General features: G+C 36.0%; 1 protein-coding gene across 5 annotated transcripts in view; it reads right to left on the bottom strand.

Annotated features, from left to right (window-relative positions):
- mtmr11 (myotubularin related protein 11) overlaps window positions 1–26,233 on the bottom strand; it is a 91,739-nt gene that overhangs the window by 28,396 nt on the left and 37,110 nt on the right. For all 5 annotated transcript variants that reach the window (XR_012391312.1, XR_012391313.1, XM_073924511.1 and 2 more), the window contains 9 exons: window positions 17,917–18,053; window positions 17,655–17,724; window positions 15,830–15,969; window positions 12,999–13,083; window positions 10,787–10,934; window positions 6,755–6,842; window positions 5,033–5,121; window positions 4,827–4,951; window positions 81–159 (listed from right to left, as the gene is read on the bottom strand). Coding sequence is in view for 3 of the 5 variants with exons in the window: in XM_073924511.1 (XP_073780612.1) it covers window positions 81–159; window positions 4,827–4,951; window positions 5,033–5,121; window positions 6,755–6,842; window positions 10,787–10,934; window positions 12,999–13,083; window positions 15,830–15,969; window positions 17,655–17,724; window positions 17,917–18,053 (961 nt within the window). In the remaining 2 variants the exon portion in view is untranslated. The remainder of the gene's footprint in view (window positions 1–80; window positions 160–4,826; window positions 4,952–5,032; window positions 5,122–6,754; window positions 6,843–10,786; window positions 10,935–12,998; window positions 13,084–15,829; window positions 15,970–17,654; window positions 17,725–17,916; window positions 18,054–26,233) is intronic.

Here is a 26,233-nt window from a genome sequence, read left to right as displayed (position 1 = left end):
GAAAGATTGATTTAATCTGAGTCCAAATAGTGTGATCTTTGATTTAACAGGTCAGGATTTATGCTCATGAATGTTTATACCTGGTATAGTCCAGCCAGCGAGTGCTTTCAAGTGTGGACAGCCATTTATCATCAGGTACTGACACAGATGATGAAATATCTGTAGGGAAAAGAGGGAAAACTGAATGAGAAACTGCTACTTAATAACAAAAACTGGTCAAAAGCTGACATATAATATAATAAAATACTGTGGTTCTCAAACTGTGGTACGTGGAGGAATCGCTGAATAATTAAAATAAAAAAATGAACACTTAAAGCATACGATAACACAGATGTGATCAGCAAATGGATTTTAGTAGGCTTAACCTTTTATTTTTTTCAGTTTGTTAATGTTTGTTATGTATTCTATCATTTGAAGCTAATTTCTTTCCTATATTTGTAATGGTTGTTGGGGGCGTATGCCGTATCTTTATATCCCAATGTTGACAGCTATAGTTTAATCACTTTTCTGACACACAAAGCCTACTCTAACAAGCAGATCTGATTTGTAATTTAAATAAGTAAAAATAAATCATATATTTAAAATACAAGGTAATGTTTAGATTTCAAAGATATACAAATAAGTCATATATAATGTACCATATATTTCAAAATGTATCAAAATGAGTTTATAAATGAATATGATGACATTTATGAGGTTCAAGGAACATTTAAAGGTTTTGATGAATAGGCTACTATATGTTAAAGGTGCAGTAGGTGATTGTCTTCAGAAGCATTTTTGTTGTGCTGGTTGAAAGTCTCTTCACAGTCTAATAGTACTGATTAAAGCAAGTGATCTAAATGTGTTTATATGTATTTTTATATTTTGGGTAAAGCATAAAACAAAAAAATGTTAATCCAATTAAATAGAGTCGGATCGACATCTCTCATAATTCCGATAAGTAGCCCAAATCTGTCTGTCAACAAATGCAGATTTGAACAACTGCGCAGCCATTTGTACGCAGCTCCGCCGACCGCCACACATTCATGAGAGAGAGCACGTGAGCGCACATGCGATTTGTAAAAACATGCTGAATCAAAACTTTTTAAAAACCTGATTCAATATTGGAGTTACCTTTGCACGCCGAAGAAAGGATGACACCATGTCACCACAGCGGAATGAACCGACAACTATTGAAGAATATGTTTTACACAGCGAATGCCCTTCTAGCTGCAACCCAGTACTGGGAAACACCCATACATCTCATTCACACAGACACTCATACACTACATCAAATTAAATAAATTATTTAATTAAATTAAATTAAATTAAATAAAACCCATATTTAATACATAATACAAACAGGCTTTTATATTTGTACACCACAAGCTGAGAATGTCACAGTGGCCTAAAAAACTCCCACTTGGAACCAGTTTCAGTTCTCCAGCATTTTATGGTATCATTACACAACAGACAATAGAGAAAGGCACTCGTGAAACAAAAGTGTGTTGCAGCGGCGGCGCTTTGAACTCGCAGCATTATGAGGAATGTTGAGGCTCAACCACAGGAGGAATGTAGAGTCAGACAAAACAACTCCACTGCATCGCCAGAACTCCCATTTATCTTTTTAAATAATAGAAGCTCCTGACATTTATACACAGGATACTCAAATCTGCACCCAAAACAACTGTAGCACAAGACTAACAGTGTTTCACCACAAATGATGACATAAGAAAGGATTTAAAAATTATTCAGTAAAAAAAATAAATAAATGGTATTTAAAAATGCATTCAAACAGTTCTCTTGGCTAGTTTTAACCAGCAGATAGTGCTCTAGGCTCATTTTAACAGCATATGTGCTCTAGGCTAGTTTTTAACAGCAGATGTGCTCTAGGAAAATTTTTAACTGCAGATGGCGCTCTAGGCTAGTTTATAACAGCAGTTGGCACTCTAGGCTAGTTTTTGACAGCAGTTGGCGCTCTAGGCTAGTTTTTTAACAGTAGACAGTGCTCGACTGTTTTTTTTTAACAGCAGATGGCACTCTAGGCTAGTTTTTGACAGCAGTTAGTGCTCTAGACTATGTTTTAGCTGCAGACGTGTTTTATGCTAGTTTTTCAACAGCAGACGACACTCTAGACTAGTTTATAATAACAGACAGTGCTCTGTGCTCATTTTTAACAGCATACAGCACTCAAGGCTAGTGTTTAACAGCAGATGTGCTCTAGACTTGTTTTTAACAGCAGATGACGCTCTAGAACAGTTTTTAACAGCAGACGGCACTCTAGGCTCGTTTATAACAACAGATGGCGCTCTAGACTAATTTTTAACAGCAGACGGTGCTCTAGACTTGTTTTTTAAACAGCAGACGGCGTTCTTGACAAGTTTTTAACTGCAGATGGCTCTCTTGGCTAGTTTTTAACAGCAGATGTGCTCTAGGCTAGTTTTAAACAGCAAATGGCGCTCTTGGCTAGTTTTTTTTAACAGTAGACGGCGCTCTTGACAAGTTTTTAACAGTAGATGTGCTCTAGGCTAGTTTTAAACAGCAAATGGCGCTCTTGGCTAGTTTTTTAACAGTAGACGGCGCTCTTGGCTAGTTTTTAACAGTAGACGGCGCTCTTGGCTAGTTTTTAACAGTAGACGGCGCTCTTGGCTAGTTTTTAACAGCAGTTGGCGCTCTAGGATAGTTTTTAACAGCAGACGGCACTCTAGGCTAGTTTTTAACAGCAAAGGGGCTCTAGGCTAGTTTTTAACAGTAGACGGCGCTCTTAGCTAGTTTTTTGAACAGCAGATGTGCTCTAGGCTAGTTTTTAACAGCAGATGTGCTCTAGGCTTGTTTTTTTAACAGTAGACGGCGCTCTTGGCTAGTTTTTAACAGCAGTTGTGCTCTAGGCTTGTTTTTTTAACAGTAGACGGCACTCTTGGCTAGTTTTTAACAGCAGATGTGCTCTAGGCTTGTTTTTTTAACAGTACATGACGCTCTTGCCAAGTTTTCAACTGCAGACGGCGCTGTTGGCTAGTTTTTTAACAGCAGACGGTGCTCTTGGCTAGTTTTTTAACAGTAGACGGCGCTCTTGACAAGTTTTTAACAGTAGATGTGCTCTAGGCTAGTTTTAAACAGCAAACGGCGCTCTTGGCTAGTTTTTTAACAGTAGACGGCGCTCTTGACAAGTTTTTAACAGTAGATGTGCTCTAGGCTAGTTTTAAACAGCAAATGGCGCTCTTGGCTAGTTTTTCAACAGTAGACGGCGCTCTTGGCTAGTTTTTAACAGTAGACGGCGCTCTTGGCTAGTTTTTAACAGTAGACGGCGCTCTTGGCTAGTTTTTAACAGCAGTTGGCACTCTAGGATAGTTTTTAACAGCAGACGGCACTCTAGGCTAGTTTTTAACAGCAAAGGGGCTCTAGGCTAGTTTTTAACAGTAGACGGCGCTCTTAGCTAGTTTTTTGAACAGCAGATGTGCTCTAGGCTAGTTTTTAACAGCAGATGTGCTCTAGGCTTGTTTTTTTAACAGTAGACGGCGCTCTTGGCTAGTTTTTAACAGCAGATGTGCTCTAGGCTTGTTTTTTTAACAGTAGACGGCGCTCTTGGCTAGTTTTTAACAGCAGATGTGCTCTAGGCTTGTTTTTTTAACAGTAGATGACGCTCTTGCCAAGTTTTCAACTGCAGACGGCGCTGTTGGCTAGTTTTTTAACAGTAGACGGCGCTCTTGGCTAGTTTTTAACAGCAGTTGTGCTCTAGGCTTGTTTTTTTAACAGTAGACGGCGCTCTTGGCTAGTTTTTAACAGCAGATGTGCTCTAGGCTTGTTTTTTTAACAGTAGATGACGCTCTTGCCAAGTTTTCAACTGCAGACGGCGCTGTTGGCTAGTTTTTTAACAGCAGACGGTGCTCTTGGCTAGTTTTTAACAGCAGATGATGCTCTAGGCTAGATTTTCTAACAGCAGACGGCATTCCAGGCTAGTTTTTTAACAGCAGATGATGCTCTAAGCTAGTTTTTTTTAATAGCAGACAGCGTTCTAGGCTAGCTTTTTAACAGCAGATGGTGCTCTTGGCTAGTTTTTAACAGGAGATGTGCTCTAGGTTAGTTTTTATGTGCAGACGTTGCTCTTGGTAGTTTTTAACAGCAGATGGTGCTCTAGGCTAGTTTTTTTAACAGCAGACGGCGTTCTAGGCTAGCTTTTAACAGCAGATGGTGCTCTTGGCTAGTTTTTAACAGCAGACGACACTCTAGGCTAGTTTTTAACTGCAGATGGTGCTCTTGGCTAGTTTTTTACAGCAGACAGCGCTCTACTTATTTTTTAACAGCAGACAGCACTCTAGGCTGGTTTTTAACAGCAGTTGGCGCTCTAGGCTAGTTGTTTTAACAGTAGACAGAGCTCGACTAGTTGTTTAACAGCAGACGGCACTCTAGGCTAGTTTTTAACAGCAGTTGACGCTTTAAACTAATTTTTAACAGCAGTTAGCGCTCTAGACTAGTTTTTAACAGCAGCCATGCTCTAGGCTAGTTTTGTAACAGCAGATGACACTCTAGGCTAGTTTATAATAACAGATGACACTCTAGGCTAGTTTATAACAACAGACAGAGCTCTAGGCTATTTTTTAACAGCAGACGGTGCTCTAGACTTGTTTTTAACAGTAGATGATGCTCTTGACTAGTTTTGAAATTCGCTTAAACCTATCCTAACTTTTTAAATTTTTATTTTAGGTTCAAGTGTTATTTGTAAGCGCCACCTGCTGTTCGATTCAAAAGAGAACAGTGGTGCATTTTGAAAATCTAAAAACTGATCCGGAATTGATTTTGCAAACAATTTTTCACCCCAGCTTGAGAAAACAGTGTCTAAAAGTACTAACCACCCAGACAGAGTGTCCGGAGTCTGGTGTGAGCCAGCTGGATGTCTGCAGGCGAAGGCATTTCTTCTCCGAGATCCACAATCACACACAGCTGCTGTCCGCCAAACAGCACCAGCTCCAGATTCCTGCAGATCACAGATTCATGATCAATGGCTGACTGCTAAACAGGGCATCACATTTATCTAGAAGGAATCAACGTGCCAAACCTGATGTCGTCCTTCTCATGGTAGATGTTGTTTTGGAAGCTGGCCATTCGTAGCAAGTCACTGCCACGAGGATGCCGCCAGCACCATCGCTGAGGAGAAGTAAATTAATTATAATAAATTTGCTTCTGTATTAAAAAAAAGAGTTTTATGTACAGTTTAACAAGCAGTTTTGTAATACGGTTTTCCCGTAAGATGAAGTTCAGAAGACTAACAGCCAAGTTAGCATGTGTCTATTATGTCATAAAAGTGCAGATCAGAGGGTCGACTCCAGTGATTTCATTTAAAATCTTTACAAATATATCTACGAAAAATAAAAAGACTACACTACCTGACAAAAATCTTGTGGCTTATCCAAGTTTTACTAACAACAAATAATAACTCAACTTCTTGTTGATTATTTGGTATCAGAAGTGGCTTATATGAAAGGCGAAGGCCTCTAGGTTATGCTTATTTTACAAAAATAAAATACAATCATTCCTTGCTGTTTAATGATTTAATTAGGACAGTAAGATCAGACTTTGCTTAGGCAAAAATAATGTACAGTATAGAATATAAAGTCATGCTGCAGTGGAACAATGTGTATTCCTTTCCTTCTTAGTCTCCACTTTCCTTCCTAATCTGCAATTGCCTCTCTGGCTCCACCACTAACTGTATTACAAAAAATAAATAAATAAAATTACTAATGTTTTGCTTCTTAAACTTTACATACCTGAAACTTGCCTACAGCACTTATTTGTTGTTGCTCTTATATTTGTGTAAATTGCTTCCTTGTCCTTATTTGTAAGAAGCGTCTGCTAAATGACTAAATGTAAATGTAATATAAATGTGTATGACTCCCATGAGCTTAGAGGACTGCATCCATACATCTCTGCAATGACTCAAATCACTTATTAATAAAGTCATCTGGAATGGCAAAGAAAGTGTTCTTGCAGGACTCCCAGAGTTCATCAACATTCTTTGGATTCATCTTCAATGCCTCCTCCTTCATCTTACCGCAGACAAGCTCAATAGTGTTCAAATCTGGTGACTGGGTTGGCCAATCCTGGAGCACCTTGACCTTCTTTGCTTTTAGGATCTTTGATGTGGAGGTTGAAGTATGAGAAGGAGCGCTATCCTGCTGAAGAATTTGCCCTCTCCTGTAGTTTGTAATGTGATGGGCAGCACAAATGTCTTGATACCTCAGGCTGTTGATGTTGCCATCCACTCTGCAGATCTTTCGCATGCCCCCATACTGAATGTAACTCCAAACCATGATTTTTCCTTCACTAAACTTGACTGAATTCTCTGAGAATCTTTGGTCCATGCTGGTTCCAGTAGGTTTTCTGCAGTTTTTGTGATAATTGGGGTGCAGTTCAACAGATGATTCATTGGTAAAATCTACCTTCTGCCACTTTTCCAAATGATCAACTACTGTAGAAGTCAAGTTATTATTTGCTGCTCTTACAACTGGGATCGACAACAAGCCTTTTATCAGGTAGTGTACATCTTAAACTATGATTTCCGTATGAACGCTCTCAGGATTTTACTCCTTTTAAGGAGTTAATATTCTTCCTGCTCTGGGGCCTTGGTTGAGTAGTATTTGTATTTTCACTTATAGCAACAATACAAAGAATCCTAAAAACTAAATTTTATTCAGAATGTTTTTCAGCGAAGACACATTTATTTTAATGTTTTGTTTGAAGTGGGATGGTGTTTTGTAGATGCGTGTCAGAATGAACTCACTGGGATTCGTCCTTCATTGAAGTGGGCGAATGTTTTCTTGAGCTCCGTGTCTAGAACTCTCTGAGGAACCACATTGAATCTTGGCAGACTACAAGAACACAGAAGGGGGAAAAAATGGAGCAGTTTCCACATGGAACATACTGTAATGATTGCAAACATGATATTATGTGGTGAGCTCACTGTAAATGGAGCAAAAATAGATTTAATGGGAAAGTTCACCCCAAAATAAATATGATGTCAATATTTAAATCCTCAACACATTTGTTATTTTTTGAAACACCCATTAAGGTATTTGGTACAGTATGATGATCCATAGACAGCAAGCAATGGCACAAAATCATTGAAAGTCAAGAAACGTGGTTCAGTGCTTTAATCTGAACATCATGATGCTAAGAGAATACTTTTGTGTGCAAGTAAAAAAAAACTTGATTCAACAGTATAGAGCACTCATTCAAGAACTTTATTACAGGCTGTTATCTAAGACTGAATAGTTTTATTCTGTGAAAACAACCAACCTGAATATTCTTTATCCCATTTATTACACTATTTGCCACAAAATGTACAAACTAGACACAAAATACTGTTCTGGGCCGTAATAATTTATTAATCCTTCAATTAAACGCAAAGCTGACAGAAACGAAAACAGCTGGAATACACACTAACAGCCTATTCACACGGGGCATCAGCGTCAACGCTTCCTATTCACTTTGAATGGGTGATGTCAGGCGTTAATGAATTGCAATGTGGATCCGTTGGCGCTGCTTCAGTGGCGTTGCTCACTGCAGAAGTTGGGACTGTCTCAACTTTTCAAGCGCCGACGAAAGCGTCAGCCAATCAGATCGATGTATGCAAATACACCTGCTCAGACAGTAGCCAAATGCTAAGGCCAGACAGAATCTGTCGAAAATGTTTGCTATTTCTGCTGAGAATTTTGTGAATTTTGTGAGTTATTTTGGGAGTAACTAAAATGTAATAAATGAAATAAAAACTTTTATAATTTTTTTACTTTTATTTAATGTTTACAATGCAAATCTAATTATATCCACTTATTTGATAAATGAAGCAAGTCTCTTATATAATATATGTACAAAAAAACAGAACATATTACTTTACAAACTGTATTGTAAATAAATCAAATGAAAACTTTCATATTAGTCAATTGTATTACTGAAATCAATTTAAAAACAGAATAAATGTAAATTTACACAAGTAAATAAATAGACTCAATGATGGGCAAAAAAATTGCTGAAATCTGCAGATTTCTGCGCGTGCAGATTCCGTTTGGGCCTACGGATTGCTGACTAATTTCATTGGCTGACACTGCTATGACGATCGTGTCAGCCCCAATTTCAGACTGTCAAGGGTAGACGCTGAAGCCGTGTTTGAATCGAGCGTTACTTGGACATTATTCGTTCACAAGAAAAAAACATTTGAACGTGAATGTATAAGGACACGTGGATGCAAGTATATTGATTTAAATGTTTTGACAGAAGGTCAAGGTTATTTAAAGTTCCCAGATGAGACTGTGTTATTTTGTGATTGTTTTCTTGGGATAACATCACTTGTAATGTTGCGACTGACCAATCAGAATTGAGTATTTCAGACAGCTGTGCAATGAATAAGTAAAGTAAACTTATTTAAAACCTAAAACAAGATTATGTATTATGAAGATTACTTGCATACTGGCAGATTATTTGGCTTGTTTTCAGGAAAAAGTTTTTTAATTTTTACTTATTATTTCTGAAAACAAAACAATATTTATTATTTTTATGTAAAAAAATGATATTATATTATATTTTTTAATTTAAAAATACTTTTTGATTAAAGTTTTTTGAGATGTTTGGACTAGACAAAACAAGACAAAAGAATAGTTCTTTTTCTGTTGCAGTCTATGGAGGATGAGGGAGCTCTCAGATTTCACCTAAAATATCTTAATTTGTGTTCTGAAGATGAACGAAGATCTTGGGAGGGTTGTAAGACATGAGGGTGAGTTATGAACATCAATGCATATATGTTTTTAAAAGAATCTCTTATGCTTACCTGGGCTACTTTTTAAATAAACAATTGCACAAAAAAACTGTAATATTGTGAAATCTTCTTAAAACAACTGTGTTCTATTTAAATACATTGTAAAATACATTGTGAAGCAAAGCTGAAATTTTAGCATCCATTAGTCCAGTCTTATGAATTGCCCCAATCAGCTTAAATCTGTTGTTCGTTACACATCATCCTTTCTGGTTCTAAACACACCAGATGACAATAACAAACAACAAATGTTACTAACATACCATCAATGTATAATCTCAGATCTCAGGCAATGGTTCTGTATCTATAAATTGTAATAATATTGCTAGGTACACCTTGCTAGCTAGTCCCTTGATTATTATGCCAGAATGAGAGAATAGTTTCTAGCCATATCGACTTTTCATTTTCTGTTGGTCTAAGTACACAATTTAACTAAAGAAAGCTCAAGCTTTAAATAGAAAAATCATCAAAAATCTTTTTGGAATTTTTGGAGAATTCCTTAGATGCTAATGGTCTAATCTGATTTAATGATTTATGCTAAGCTAAGCTTAAAGTGCTCCTGCATATTGACCTGAAGATTGCTTGAATGGATTAAAAACTGGTAAAACTCAACCTTTTAACTCTTGGGGACTTGTACAATGAGCCTATTTCCAAATAAAGTGGAGTGTTTCTTTAAAAAGTGGATAACAGAACACTGCCTACTGTCATCATGTCTAAAATGTGGAAATAAGTTCATACTAGTCTGAGCTTTCAGGAGCTCTGAAAGCCAATCTGTACCTGGTTGACATTTCAAAGCGGTCATTGACAGAGCTGACCCTCCATCTCAGGCAATGCTTCATATAAATTGTTAAAATCTTGCTAGTTACACCTTGCTAGCTAGTTCTTTGATTATTATGCCAGAATAAGAGTATAGTTCCTGGCCGTATCCACCTGAAAAACAAAAACTTTTAATTTTTCTGCTGGTCTTAGTACACAATGTAACTACAGATCAACTTAAAGATCAAGCTTTAAGTAGAAAACTGAAAAAATTGAGAGATGCTAATGGTCTAATCTGATTCAATGACTTATGCTAAGCTAAAAATGCCCCTGATGTACCCAGAGATTGGCTGAATGGATTAAAAACTGGTAAAACTCAACCGTTTAGCTCTAGGGAACTAATACAATAAGCCTATTTCCAAAAAAAGTGGAGTGTCCCTTTAACAAGTGAATAATAAAACACTGCCTATGTCGATGCAATAGCCTAGTGGTTAGCGTGTCGACATATGGTGCAGTAGCACGTCAGGGTGTCCTGTGCTCGAATCCCACATTGAGGACATTTCCCTACCCCCCTCTGTCTCTCCAACTTTGCTTCCTGTCTAAATACTGTCCAATCTAAAAAAAGGCCAAAAATAAATCTTTAAAAAAAAGAAAGAAAAAAAAACACTGCCTATAGTCATCATGTCTAAAATGTGGAAAAGAGTTCATACTAATCTGAGCTCAGGCAGTCTGAAAGCAAATCTGTACCTGATGGACATTTCAAAGCGGTCATTGACAGAGCTGACCCTCCATCTCAGGCAATGCTTCATATAAATTGTTAAAATATTGCTAGTTACACCTTGCTAGCTAGTCCTTTGATTATTATGCCAGAATAAGAGTATAGTTCATGGCTATATCCACCTGAAAAATAACAACTTTTCATTTTCTGTTGGTCTAAGTACACAATGTAACTACAGAAAGCTTTAAGTAAAAAAAATCAACATTCTTTTTGAGAGATGCTAATGGTCCAATCTGATTCAATGATTTATGCTAAGCTAAAAGTGTTACCGACAGACCCAGAGATTGGCTTAATAGATTAAAAAATGGTAAAACTTAATCATTTAGCTCTAGGGGACTTGTACAATTTCCAAATTCAGTGGAGTGTTCCTTTAACAAGTGGATTTCAGAATACTGCCAACAGTCATCATGTCTTAAAAGTGGACAAGAGTCAATACTAATCTGAGCTCTGGAGGTCTGAAACCCAAACTGTACCTGGTGGACATCTCAAAGCGGTCATTGACAGAGCTGACCCTCCATCCGCTGGCACCCGTCCTCTCCAGCTCCTGCTCCCATCCCAGCGAACACTCCAACCAGTTCATGCTGGGGTCACGCCGCCTGTTGCTTAGAAACTGCTTCATTTCTATAGACAGCCAGAGGGAGGCAATGAACGTTTGTATTGGTTACAGGTTCTAGTTTTGCGTGTGAAACCTCCTGAGAGCCACAAAATTCAATTTGCAAGCTGACTTGGTGCAATGAACATGAATTGACTACAAACAAACCTCGACAAGGTTGAAAAAGGGCTAGAAGGTGACCTGCTTCAGATTACTTTCCATTATTCATCTGGTGGATGGTCACTTTCCCTCTCAGAGACGTGCCTAAGCTCACATTTCCTTCTATGATTCATTCCAATGTCAAATTTTGATTGTGGGTCACACAGCTAGGGCAGTTGTAACACATATAAGTTAAAATCTGGAAAAAATAGTTGAGCCACCATAGGAGATAAATATTTAAAAGGATAGGATAGAACCAGAAATAAAAATGTACTCACTTTTTACCCACCTTTAATTTTTTAAAAACTTTTGAGGGTTCTTTTTTCTGTTGAACACGAAAGAAGGTATTTTGAAGAAAGTTGAAAACCGGTAACCATTGACTTTCAACTAATTCTATCAAAGTCAATGGTTACAGGTTTCCAACATTTTTCAAAATATTTTCTTTTGTGTTTAACAGAAGAAAGAAACTCGTAAAAGTTTGAAACAAGTAAAAGGTGAGTGAATGATAACAGAATTTTCCGTTTTAGGTGATCCCTTTAATTCAAGAGATAAAATACAAGGATTTATTTACATAAAAGCAATGAAGGAATGTTTTTACACCGAATATAAGAGAAATTATAAAATGTATATAATTGTGTAAAAATACTACTAAAATTAATAATAATATCGAGTTAATCTGCTGTTTTTGTTACATGCTCTCATTCATACACATACAAAAACACTACCCAACAAAAGTCTTGTCTTCAATTCCAGATATAAGAGCAACAAATAATAACTTGACAGATTTTTCTGATGAATCATCTATTGAACTGCATCCCAATAATCACAAATACTGCAGAAGACCTAATGGAACCCGCATGAACTCAAAATTCTCACAGAAATCAGTCAAATTTGGTGAAGGAAAAATCATGGTTTGGGGTTACATTTAGTATGGGGGCGTGCGAGAGATCTGCAGAGTGGATGGCAACATCAACAGCCTGAGGTATCAAGACATTTGTGTCATACTTCAGCCTCCACAACAAAGTTCTTGAAAGCATAGAAGATCAAAGAGCTCAGCCAGCCCAGTCACCAGACATGAACATTATTGAGCATGTCTGGGGTAAGAGGAAATAGGAGGCATTGAAAATGAATCCAAAAACTCTGGGAGTCCTGCAAGACTCTTTCTTTGCCATTCCAGATGATTTTATTAATAAGTTATTTTAGTCATTGCAGAGATGTATGGATGCAGTCCTCCAAGCTCATGGGAGTCATACACAATATTCATTCTTTTTCCACTGCAGCATGACTTTATATACTATACTGGACATTATTTCTGTTAGGTGACAGGACTTTTGTCTTAGCAAGGTCAGACCTTACTGTCTTAATTAAATCATTAAAAATCAAGGCATGATCATATTTTATTTTGGTAAAATAAGCATAATCTAGAGGTCTTTCTAATAAGCCAATTCTGATACCAAATGATCAACTAGAAGTCAAGTTATTATTTGTTGTTCCTAAAACTTGAATAGGCAACAAGACTTTTGTCAAGTAGTGTATACGTGTATTTTTAATCATAGAATGTATCACCACACCTATGTTCAACAATAATACAGATATAAAACTCAAAATCTGACATCAACATCTGAAATGTACAATAAACGCCTTCATGTTTGTGCACTTTTACTGTAAATGTTGCACATATTTTCCTAAAACATCTGTTGAAGAGTGCATCATCTGGAATGTGTTGCATTTTAATTATTATATGCAATAGATAAATCACATTTACATATTATTGTAATTACAACCACCGCAGAAACATCTGCTGACAACCCTCAGGAAACGTTTTGGAGAAACAGCTGATTTTTCACATCAGACAGATGTGAAGAACAGGATTTGCTCCCTCACGTTTATCCGTTGCAATATAATGATTTTAGCATTGATTATTAATAACTCACCGATACTCCCCAAAGCAGCATTCTGAAAGGAGAGGATGGTGCCAGGTTTCAATGGCTGGTAGGTTTTAGCAATGGTGTACGTGATCTGAAAGCAGGGGAAAGCAGTTGTTTTGAGTGTGAAATGTCTGCATTTAAACTTTCCCTCAAGAAATTCATGTTTTTTTTCAGCAGGCATGTGTTATACACTACCGGTCTAAAGTTTGGGGTTGAATTTTCAGCTTCATTACTCCAGTCTTCAGTCACATGATCTTTCACAAATCACTCTAATATTTTATTATTATTATTATTATTATTATTATTACTATTATTTTTATTATTATTTTTATTAATGGTAATACTAATAAGCAATAATGACTGTAAGTAATAACTTAATTTGAAACTACATACTATAAGAAAGCAGTTATTCAAAATATTAATAAATATTTAACAATTTATTTACATTTAATAAAGTCATTGTGAAGAACGTAATAATTTTCTTTAAAAAAAAAACAAAAAACATGAAAAAAATATATAAAACAGACCCCAAACGTTTGACCGGTAGTGTATCTGCAAACTGGGACAGCAAATACATTTTTAATGTTACAAAATATTTCTAATTGAAATGAGGTATGTGCACACAGACTTTTAATTTCAGTCAGCCAGCCCCAGGCCATTAATTGTCATTCATACAAAATTGCCACGTTTGAGATCAGATTTTTTTAATAAAACAGCCATCTTCACGGCCTGCCTGAGATACAACATAAAGTGGGTCTAAGACCAAACAAGAACTGCATTCAATTATATTTATCTGTGCCTTATCTTTAAAATATGGAAATTAATTTTACCCCAGTATTTTCAATAGAGCTTCTGTGCTAGCCTGCGGCTAATGACGGCGCCTGCATTTAATCCAGGGGTGTCCAAACTTTTTGGGCTGAGGGCCAGATGCAAAAAAAAAAAAAACATTGTCCCGGGCCAAATTTTAGCGGAATGAACCGCCAACTTATCCAGCACGTTTTTTTTACGCAGCGGATGCCCTTCTAGCCGCAACCCATCTCTGGGAAAAAAATAAATAAATAAATTAAAAAAAAAAAAAAAAAAAAAAAAAAAWTATATATATATATATATATATATATATATATATATATATATATATATATATATAAGGGTTTCCTGTGCTGTGCGATTAGCTGAGCCACCTCATAATAACTAGCCAGCGTAGAATTTTCTTGCACTTTATTAGTACGAAAAAACTGCTGTTGTTGAGCTGATGAGCCAGCTGCTAATTGTTTTACTTTTTGATCTTGTTCAGCACCAGTGTAAGAGCTGAAGGCATGATGTTTTGTTTCATAATGTCATTTAATATTATATTCCTTCATTACTGCAACTGATTCCTAAAATTAAACAGACACATATTCCACTGACCTCTGTGAAGAAATATTCTTTGCCCCAACATGACTGAATTTTCCTGCACTCACTGTTGATTTTCCTTTTTCTTGCTTGTGCCATGGATCGCCAAAACGTGACTATCAATTATGTTTCCTTCAGTTTGTTCGGTTCGTTTTACTTCATAACAGGAACTGCTGCCTAATTGAAGGCATGTAATAGCGACACCCCGTGGTTACTTATTGAATTACATAAATTTTTGTATAGCGGGCCAGATTTTTTAAATATTTATAAAATCCCTGCGGGCCGCCACAAAACTGATTGGGCTATAGTTTGGACAAACCCTGGTTTAAACAGTCTTTTGTCTCTTTTTGCGATTTAACAACCAATGGATGCTTAAGCCTATTTAACTGATTATTTTTGAATTACATTACAACATCGATGCTGTAAAAGGAACCTTATGAAAATAAAAATCTTCACATAAAGCTTTCACTGGAAGTTTATTATTGGCTTAAAAACACTAGTTGTGCATATAGCCCATTAAAAGTCAAGGTTTCAAGCAAAATATTCAACTGTTGTCAATATTGAAGACAATATTAAATTCTCCTTGAGCAAATCAGCATATTAGAATGATTTCTGAAGGATCGTGGGAAAGATTGGAGTAATGATGCTGAAAATTTTCACAAATACATGACATTTAAACATACAGTTGAAGTTTGAAGAGTAATTTGTTTTTCCTTTTCAAATATTTCCTAAATGATGTTCAACAGAGCAAGGACATTTTCACAGTATGTCTGATAATGTTTTTTCTTCTGGAGAAAGTCCTATTTGTTTTATTTGGGCTAGAATAAAAGCAGTTTTTATTTTTTTTAAAAACCATTTTAAGGTAAATATTATTAGCCTACTTAAGCAATATTTTCTAATTGTCTACAGAACAAACCATCGTTATACAATAACTTGTCTAATTACCCAAATTACTTTTCAACCACAGTAGTTAAGCCTTATATTTTGTCAGGTAGTGTATAGATGTATTTTTAACAATAGAATGTATTACCACTTCTATGTTCAACAATAATACAGATATAAAACTCATTCCCTAACATGCTGATGTACTGTAAGCTGAATTCTAGTATCTTGGAAAATATCTAGTAAAATATTATTTACTGTCATCATGGCAAAGATAAAATAAATCAGTTATTAGAGATGAGATATTAAAGCTATTATTATTGTTTAGAAATGTGTTGAAAAAATGTTCTGTCCATTATAATAATAATATAATGCTAATAATTTAACTATTAAATACAAAACAGACAGTATTAATTATTACATATTTTTCTTCTTTTTACTGTATTTTTACACCAAATAAACACAGCCTTTATACCAGATCACAAACTCTAACTGAGCCCAAATTTTTTAATTGTTTTTTAAATCTGGCTTTACATTTTTTTCTTATATAGTAGGAAACATACCTCTACAGCTTGAGTATCAGGCGTGAGTCTGTCGAAGAGAAAGCAGAGGACCCGCAGATCTCGACAGTACAACACCAGTTCCTCTGGAGTGAACTTCAGAGAGCAGGTCGGGGTCACTAGTTTGGTGCGAGATGGTCCCACTACAACACACATTGAAATGCATTACAGTCAGCAGTGAACTTAAAGGCATGGTGGGTGTGATTTTGCCAAGTACGATGCGATGCTGGATTAACATCTATGTTGATCCTGGAACATCATTTTTGTTGGAAATTGTAATCCAGACCTATTCCTACCCCTAAACCCAACCATAACTGTAAATTATTCCCAAAATCAGAGGGGAATAAGAGTTGGATAACAATCATGTAAAACTATTAGGGATGTAACGGTATCAGAATGTCACGGTAGGGTAATACCTCGGTATAAATGGCACGGTACTGTATTTATTGAGTAATTTACAGGAAAACAAAACTAATGAAAATACTCGAAAAAAGTGCCAAAAGTGTTTATTTACCTTAGCACTGAACATATCAATGACATACAAATTAGCCATCTATCTGTAAGTTTCGAAACAGGAACTTCAATTTTTCAATTTTAATAATAAAAAAATATAAAACCATTTAGAAAAAATAAAGTTTCAATTTAGTATTGTTGGAAACTCATCACATTCAACATTTAATCACTCACTTAGATAGAGATGGGTTTTATTTTAAGGAAAATTATCATATAACTATAATCTGGTAAAAGCTGGTATCTCTGGGTATTTACAATGTCCCCTGCAACAGAAAAAAACCCTCTCACTTAGGACAAAGGTTTCTGGGACAGAGAGATATGATTTAGCCAAGGTTGACAGCAGTGGGTAACGTTGTGCATTGTCTTTCCACCACTTGAGAGGACAAGCCATGAGTGAGATAGGGGTCTCTTTGCAGTACAAGCCAATGTCTGCATCAATCTAACAAGTGCGCTGTGTTCTGCAGTCCCCATGACTGTTTTTAGTTGTATTCCCCGACTTATATTTCACCACAGTCTGGCAGTGCCTGCACACTGTTTTTTTCTTTGTCTGTCACCTTTTCTCCTTTTTCGTATCTTTTTAAAAAGAAACCGAAATGCTTCCACACATCCGATTTAAAACCCGCTTTATGTTCGATCATTTCCAGCTCTTTTTCTTCCCCGCTACTAGCAACACACTCCATTTCCACATTACTGGATCTGTAGTAACAACAGACCGCAAAGAATGATGGCCACGCCTAGGCTAATGGGAATTGTAGATCCCGCTACCTCCCGTTCACTTCATTCATCATGCACCTACGGTAATATTGAAAAGAATTACTATTGCGGTATGACGGTATTTACAATATAGTTACATCCCTAAAAACTATATAAACCGAACTGTAAGCCTAAACTTAACATAAACAGTAAACGTATCCCTTTATTCTGATTGGCTGAATGGAATGTTGTTCCAGAATCAACATAGATGTTAATCCAGGAACATGTCCTATTTGCTGAAATCAAGCTAACCGTAAAGGGATATAGTTCACTCAAAAATGAACATTGTCATCATTTAACTATTTCAAACCTTTTTGAGTTTCTTTCTTCTGTTGACCACAGAAGACGATACTCCAAAGAAAAAAAATCAGAAACCATTGACTTACATAGTAGGAAAAACAAATACTTTGAAAGTCAATGGTTACAGTTTTTTGTCTTTCTTATAATCAGCACTGACATATATCATACAAATCATGAAGTGTTCCTTTTTGATTCAAATGTGGCCTAAATAGATCCTCAGCAGGGTTAATGAAAGTGTGTCCATCTGTAAAGTTTTCCTCACCTGCCACGACTTTCTCAATGGAGGCAAGAGCTACATCGTGATCTCCAAGCAACACAGGATCTGCATTATCCTGAATGAGGAGAAAAGGAAGCCATTAAGATAAATACGTCTGCAGAGGATGTTACACTAGACTGCCGAAAACTTTAAAAAAAAAAAGCCAAAAGCACTTTTGAGCTTCACAGTAACGCAGACTTTACACGGAAAACAGAGAAAGTGCTGGGATTGTCATTGTGGAAACATCTCAGCAATCTGTGGTACTCACGTCAGGTTTCTGGCTGTCCTGAGGCACGAAGGCAACTCTGAAATGAGTGCAAAACAGAGTCCCAGACAACCAGCCTCCTCCTTCTTTAGCAGACAGCTTCTTCCTTACTAGAACGGCTCGCTGCAGCACACACTCTCCTGAAGAAACAGAGGAAATAAACATGATTGTTAAAAAAAATGCACATTTTGTGGCTGTAAAACATGCATGATAGATAGAAGATCAAATACAATTGATAGGTTTCAGTCAAGTGAAAGCTGTTGCTCAAAAAACAATGACCCCAACACTGGGTTTCATAGAAACAAAGCACAATCCGGTCATATTTCCATCGGTGTCAAGCTATGGTTTGACATATTTTTACCACACATCAACACAGCAAACCAGAGATATGATCACAAACTGTAAATTGTGGGCACTTGTGATCCAATTCCTGCACCCGCTGCCGCTTTCAGTCATCTAAAACCATCATGTCCCAGTCAGAGCTCCAATTCTGCAATGTTTACATTTATCTTGTGAATATCCCTCATCGATTTAGTTATCGGTGACTCAAAATACATCTAAAATGTTCCTTTATTGATAGTTATTAGTCATGTGACCTGAGCAGAGACCTGGCAGGCAAAAAAAAACAACTACAACACTGAGCTCTAATGGTAGCTACATTGGCATCTCCACAGAAACACAGCACAATCCGGTCATATTTCCATCGGTTTCAATCTGTGAATATATTTGGATCAAACATCAACAGAACAAGCCAGAGAAATGATAACAAACTGTAAATTGTGGGCACTTGTGATCCATTTCCTGCACCCGCTGCCGCTTTCAGTCATCTAAAACCATCATGTCCCTGTCAGATCTACAATTCTGCAATGTTTACATTTATCTTGTTTGTTTGTTTATTTGTTTATTTAGCAGGGACAGTGTACATTAATAAGCATTTCTGCAAATGCACCAGAATTAGCCAGAATTTTTGGCTATTTTTCATCTGTTGTCCCTGAACAACCTAAAAAAAAACAATACAAGAATTATACAATCAATCAAACATAGTTAAAAAGTACTAAAATAGACATGGTTATGTAGATGTTACTAAAAAAAAAAAAGAATATTTACAAATTAAACTAAAACACCAATATTTTGTAATAGAGATAAAATAGTTGAAACACATTTAGACAACAGATCATTAAGATGATAGGCACACATGGAAACATGCTAGTTTCAATCTAATAGGAATGATGACACGTCTGATTCTCTATAAACCAGATTTTTAAATGTTTTTTGAATATATTAAAGGATGTGGATATCGCCTCAGGGATTTAGTTATCGGAGACTCAAAAGTCAATCTAAAATGTTCCTTTATTGATAGTTTTCAGTCATTTGACCTTAGATCTGGCATTTAAAAAAAAAAAAACAATGGGCCGTAAAGGCAGCTATCCTGGGATCTCCACAAAAATGCAGCACAATCCCCAGCAGACACATAACGTCATAAAACGCTATTATTAACTTTGATTTTTGTCGCCTGCGTCCAAGGACAATGTTATTTTGACATCCAATAATGACATAAAATGACGCTGACATTGTGTTGATTTTAGGTGTGTTGAGTGACCAAAATTCTACGCCCAGCCAACATCTTAAACCAGCCAAACTCCAAATTAGATCCAAATAGCTTCAACACACCTGCCAGGAAGTTTCTAGTATATCTAGTAAGAGCTTGATTAGCTGGTTCAGGTGTATTTGATTAAGGTTGGAGCCAAACTCTACAAGACACTAGTTTTCCAGGACCAAGTTTGGACACTCCTGTCTTAAACCGACATCATATTGACGTCAAATCCTGACATTTAATCATCAGGTATGGCAACCACAATCTGTCTGATAAAAGTCTTAGTGGTAATATCCACACAACGTCAAGCTGTAACATCATTGGACGTTGATATTTAGTTTTTTTTAGGTTGCATTGAAAAGTAACCAAAATGCAACGTCTGTCCAACATTGGACATTGATATTGTCCTGACATTGGGTTCTGACGGAAAATTTTCACTTCCAAACAAAACGCAATGTCCCACAACACTGGGGTACAATCTGACGTCATGACATCCTGTGCCTGTTGGGTTCAGTCATATTTCCATTCGCTTCAAGTTATGACTATTTGGATCACATACCAACAGATCAAAACAGAGATAGGATCACAAACTGTAAATTGTGGGCACTTGTGATCCATATACTGCACCCGCTGTCATTTTTCAGTCATTTACAACAGTCATGTTCCTGTCCGAGCTACAATTCAGCGATGTTAACCTCTATCTTGTGGATATCCCTCAATGATTTAGTCATTGGTAGGCCTACACTAGCAATCTGTGCTTGCAGAAATCTGCAGATTGTTTTAGCCCATCATTGATTTGATTTGTTTACTTATGTAAATGTGTGTAAATATACATTTATCCCATTTTTATATCAATTTCAGTATTTCAAGATTCAGTATTATACTAATGTTTGTAAAAACAATACTTTTACAAAATCTTGCAACCAAGGCTCATTCTGAAAATGTAGTCCTGTGGACATTTTTGGAGAATGCGATTTATGTAGCCGAAGGTACGTATGGCTACATTTCATTTTTTTAAAGCGAACGCTATGGGGCAGTATGACGCCGTTCCTTTCAGCGCTTACCGGCTGATCGCTTACCTCCATGTGGAGGGCTTTACCGCCGCAACCAGTTTGTCCAGTTAGCTCTTCGTGTACATAGGCGGACTTGAGATGCAAGGTTCGAGTCCGGGGAAGTACAGTTACAGACATGAGGTAAGACAAAAACAAAATTCAGAGAGAATGTGGTAAAATCCTAAATCGTGGTAAAAATCAAACGAGGGCTTTTCTTTTTCTGGACAGCTTTTGTAAATTGTTGGTTGGGTTTAGGGAAGTAAGCGGCCGGGCGGGTCAATCTGTAAAATTGGTTGGGTTCAGGGAAGGAGGAGGGTTGGTCAGTCGATTGGCCGGTCGCCCAGTCAATCATTCAGCCAGTCAGACAGACGGTCGTTGGACAGTGACCTCTGGTGGGTTTACGCGAGAACAGCACAGGCGCAAAAGGCACTCGCGAGAGACATTTGAGATGCAAAAAAAGCGCACTTCGCGGCCTCCCGTGGATTCGCGAAAACAAAAACTGCAAAAATACATACCTCCCGGGACGTATTTCGTGGTCTCCTGAAACGTCCACGGGACTACGTTTTCAGAATGAGCCTGGGTTGAAATCTTGCACAGAAATTGCAAAAATTGTCCCTTGTCACTAGTGAGAGCATTACAGTGTCTGCTTTTATTTTTGGTGTGGGTTTGTTTTGTTTAGAATAATATTTGTTGGTAGAAAAAAATCTATTTGTTCACTTCTGCTATTTATATTTTGACTTTGGATTTTAATTTATTTTTATTTGCCATTGACAGTAGCACTTTATTTGAATTGGTGTTCATGAGACTGTTAGGAAACCTTTATAATCATGACATGACCCATGTCATGAACGTGAATGACGTTTTTTTGCATGCTTATAACAACTGTCATTAAGCGTCATACGCTCAGTTATGACATTTTAAATGACATGTTTATGACAACGTGACATAAATATTTCACAACCTGTTTTCGTCTTTGTCATGACATCTTGACATTACCAAGACAACAAAACTTGTCATAAATCTGTCATAAACATGATTGTAATGAAGTCATTATATGAAATCAATTTTATAACAGCGTCATTAATTTTGGGGGGGGGGGGGGGATTTCTACTACAGAACTTCATGTGAAAACTATCAAAGCTAAAAATAAGTTCAACCAAAAATGTAAATTTACTCATTATTTACTTATCCTCAAGTGTTTGCAAATCTTTATAACTTTTCCTTTTCAGTGGAACACAAAAGAAGACAATAAGAAGAATGTTAGAAACCGGTAACCACAGAAATCCAAAGAAGGAAAAACAAACACTATGGAAGTCAATGGTTACAGGTTTCCAACATTTTTCTCAATATCTTCTATTGTTTTCAACAGAAACAGGTTTGTGACAAGCAAAGGGTGAGTAAACGATGACAGAATTCTTGGTTTTGGGTGAACGATTCCTTAAACATTGACAACAAGAAAATGTGTGGCTGACCAAACTAATATCTGTGGAAAAGCACTGCACAGACATCTGGCCTTTGACTCAAATGGAAGCTTCAAAGAGGCTCTGTGGGCGATTATGGTCTCATATATAAAAGATATGTGGTATTTCAAAAACTAGCTTAAAGGAAATTGTGACTTTGTTGACATGGAACTCACAATCATTAAAAAAAAGAAGTTTAATCAGATATACATAGCCAACTGCAACTGTGGTTTAAAAGAGTTGTGGTCAGTTTTTGTTTCCTTATAAATAAATAATTGAATTAATTAATTGTTTTATTCTGAATACAACTGATCAAAAGTTATACTTCTGACACAAATGCAATAACAATGATATTAGACTTATTTATGTTTTCATTTTATTATTTGCAATCAGTTGTTGTGTCCTTGTAAATTAAATAATATTTTAATGCTCAATTCAGCTGATCAAAAGTTACAGTACAGACAGCCATGCAACATCACTTCTATTTAAATTACTTATGTTTATTTTTTTACTTTATATGTATCAAAAGGATCCTAAAACAATGTATCGGTATTAGAGCTGCTTTATATTTTTAAAAAAATAATTTACACTGTAATCTGCAATGTATATTGTGATAAGTGAACATAAGTTCACAGCATGACTTTTAATACTCTATTATGGAAAGAATTCATAATTCTAGATTGATTCTGACTATTTTGTAGGGGAGTATCGACTGTAGGTAAAATATGATTAAAATCTAACATATTAATCAATAATCATATGTAAAATAACATGGTATAGTCAATTATTCATTCATTTTTCTTCGGCTTAGTCCCTTTTTTTATCAGGGGTCGCCACAGTGGACTGAACTGCCAATTATTCTAGCTAGTTTTAGAAGCAAAGATGTTGAATTGTCATTGGTGAATTATTTTCACAAACTTTTAAGGAGGGTGTAACGGTGGCACAGTGGGTAGCAAGAAGGTCACTGGTTCGAGCCCCAGCTGGGTCAGTTGGCATTTCTGCGTGGAGTTTGCATGTTCTCCCTGTGTTTGCGTGGGTTTCCTTCGGGTGCTTGGGTTTCCCCTACAAGTCCAAAGACTTGCGCTATGTGTGGGTGTGAATGGGTGTTTTTCAGTGCTGGGTTGCAGCTGGAAGGGCATCCGATGCATAGAACATATGCTGAATAGGTTGGCGGTTCATTCCGCTGTGGTGACCCCTAATTAATAAAGGGACTAAGCCGAGAAGAAAATTAATGAATAAATGAAATTTAATTAGGTTTTTGAAATTGTAATAATACTTAACACTAATATAGTTTTACTGTATTAATGATCAAATAAATGCAGGTTTGGATATTATTTCCAAAACATTCATTAAAAAGAAGTCATGAGTCAAATTTTTAAAGACTCTGTGGGCTTTTATATAAATGATATACGGGATTTGAGGAGAATTATGATGCTGTGGACATAAAACTCACACAATTATAAAGAGTAAAAGGAGAGGAGAGATGTATAATCCCAAACACGTATGTGAAATGAGTCTAGCTGCTCTCAATGCTCTTGTGGTCACTTTTCAAAGACAATTTCTTCATTTCATGACTCCCAAGGGCGCGGTGGACCTCAAAGCTCATTCCTGAGGCATCATGGGAGAAAGATGTCAGAGAAAACAGGATGCAGAAAGACCAGACAGTCACATTTAGGCCTGTCGCAATAAAGAATTTTTGTTGTGCAATATATTGTCACAGAAATAGTTTTGATAAGTGATGTTATTGTCATTTTAGGATCATTGTCACTGATCATGTCACTGATTATATAATGATTTTATTACTGTCTTGCTTTTAGTCCAAATATCTAAAAACTCTCAAATCAAGAAGCATTTTATACACAAGCAGGAAATATTGTCTTTTTTTTTATATTATGTCAAAATTAATTAAGTTTTTTCTCAAAACAAGCTAAATAATCTGCCAATGGGGTAAGTAATATACTTGTTTTTCTTTGCATAAGATTATTTTGCTTACCCCATTGGGAGATGATTTAGCTAATTTCAAGGAAAAACTCACTTAATTTTGACATATTATTTCCTAAAACAAAACAATATTCTTTGCTTGTCTATGCTTCTTGATTTAAGGATTTATAGATGTTTGGACTAGAAACAAGACAGAAAATGTAAGACAATGACTTAATAAATAGCCATAAACACGTTAAATTTTATAATTAATACCTATTAAATGTCCTATGTAATTGTCAAATTCTTATATACTTTGACACAAGTGAGGTATAGAATGTAAATGTACTTGTAAAATGTCTTTAATTCGAAATAACTAATTAATTCTGAATTTGTTAATATATATTGCAACATCAAAAATTATTGAGGAAGAATCATCAAGTATTGCACGATAAGTCAACATATTATTGATTATTATGTCAAAACTTGGGGTTTAAAACACAGGGCTTCTGGTAGCACCTAGAAAAGCAAAGTCTACTAAAGGAGGTCGGGCATTTTCATTTATGGCTTCTAAACTCTGGAATAAACTAGATTAAAGACTTATCTTTTTAGTAAAGAGTACACATAATGAATCACATGGCAGTATGAGTGTGCTTCATGCAGGTGAGTGGGCTTGACAAACATTCTGCAGGACACACTCCTCCTGTCTTGATGCACCAGACATTTGGTTAGAAACACTTACATGCCTTATATGTTTGTTTTTATGTTTGTTTATAACACACACAGTGTACGCTAATACCTCATGGCTCATTTAAAATTATGTTTAATCGTAAAATTAATTCCCTGTCAGTTTAGCTCAAAATGAAATGATTTCAGTCTTACAGAAAACAGCAGGCTAGTGTTAGGTTTCTGCAGTGTTTGCTAATTGGAACCACACGTTCTGTTTAATTTGTTTTTGTCAGCATTTGTTTTCTATTAGTGTCACTTTCTGGCAAAAGTATTGTCATTTTCCTCAAACTTCTCTGGTTCTTCGCTGGCTCTTTTTTTCTGGGTTTAAGCTAATGTGAACAAGAAACCATGAAGCAATGTCACATCTCACAATCCCAGCAGAGAGATAACAGCAAACTCTTTAGGATTTCATAAGCTTGTGGTTAAAATATTGCTGGCAAGGTTTTCCTAATATAAATGTAAGACAAAGAAGAACAGTTCAATCACACATTCAAAATATATGCATTCATGAAACAATGAAAAAAAAAAAATATTACATTTATATAATAATTATAATAATCATAATAATACAAATACTAATAAAAAAGGTATTTTTCACATATTTATATTCATTCTTTTTTCTTCATCTTAGTCCATTATTTATCAGGGGTCACCACTGCGGAATAAACATATACATATGCATATAAATATACATACAGTTGAAGTCAGAATTATTAGCCCCCCTGAATTATTAACCCCTGTTTATTTCTTTACCAAGTTTCTGTTTAACAAAGAGAAGATTTCTTTAACACATTACTAAATATAATATTTTTTTAATAACTCATTTCTAATAACTGATTTATTTAATCTTTGTCATGATGACAGTAAATAATATTTGACTAGATATTTTTCAAGATACTTCTGTACAGCTTAAAGTGACCTTAACTAGGTTAATTAGGTTAAGTAGGCAGGTTAGGGTAATTAGGCAAGTTATTGTATAATGATGGTTTGTTCTGTAGACTATCGAGAAAAATATAGCTTAAAGGGGCTAAAAATTTTGACCTTAAAATGGTGTGTTAAAATGTTTTAACTGCTTTTATTCTAGCTAAAATAAAACAAATCAGACTTCCTACAGGAAAAAATATTATCAGACATACTGTGACAATTTCCTTGCTCTGTTAAACAAATATTTAAAAAAGAAAAATAAATTCAAAGGTGGGCTAATAATTCTTACTTTAACTGTATATACATACACACACACGCGCACGCACGCACGCATGCACACACACACGCACACACACACACACACACACACACACACACACACACACACACACACACATATATATATATATATTCATTCATTTTCATTTCGGCTTAGTGCCTTTATTAATCTAGGGTTGCCACAGCGAAATGAACTGCCAACTTATCCAGCACATGTTTTATGCAGCAGATGCCCTTTCAGCCGCAACCCATCACTGCGAAAAACCCAGACACTCTTATTCACACATGTACATGACGTACAATTTTAGCTAACCTAATTCACCTATAGCACATGTCTTTAAACTGTGGGCGAAATCGGAGCA

The sequence above is a fragment of the Danio rerio genome, chromosome 16 (genome assembly GCF_049306965.1).
Source record: "Danio rerio strain Tuebingen ecotype United States chromosome 16, GRCz12tu, whole genome shotgun sequence".
NCBI classification, from domain to species: domain Eukaryota; kingdom Metazoa; phylum Chordata; class Actinopteri; order Cypriniformes; family Danionidae; genus Danio; species Danio rerio.
The sequence above is the reverse complement of the archived record's forward strand: the minus strand, read 5'-3'. Positions and strand labels throughout refer to the sequence as shown.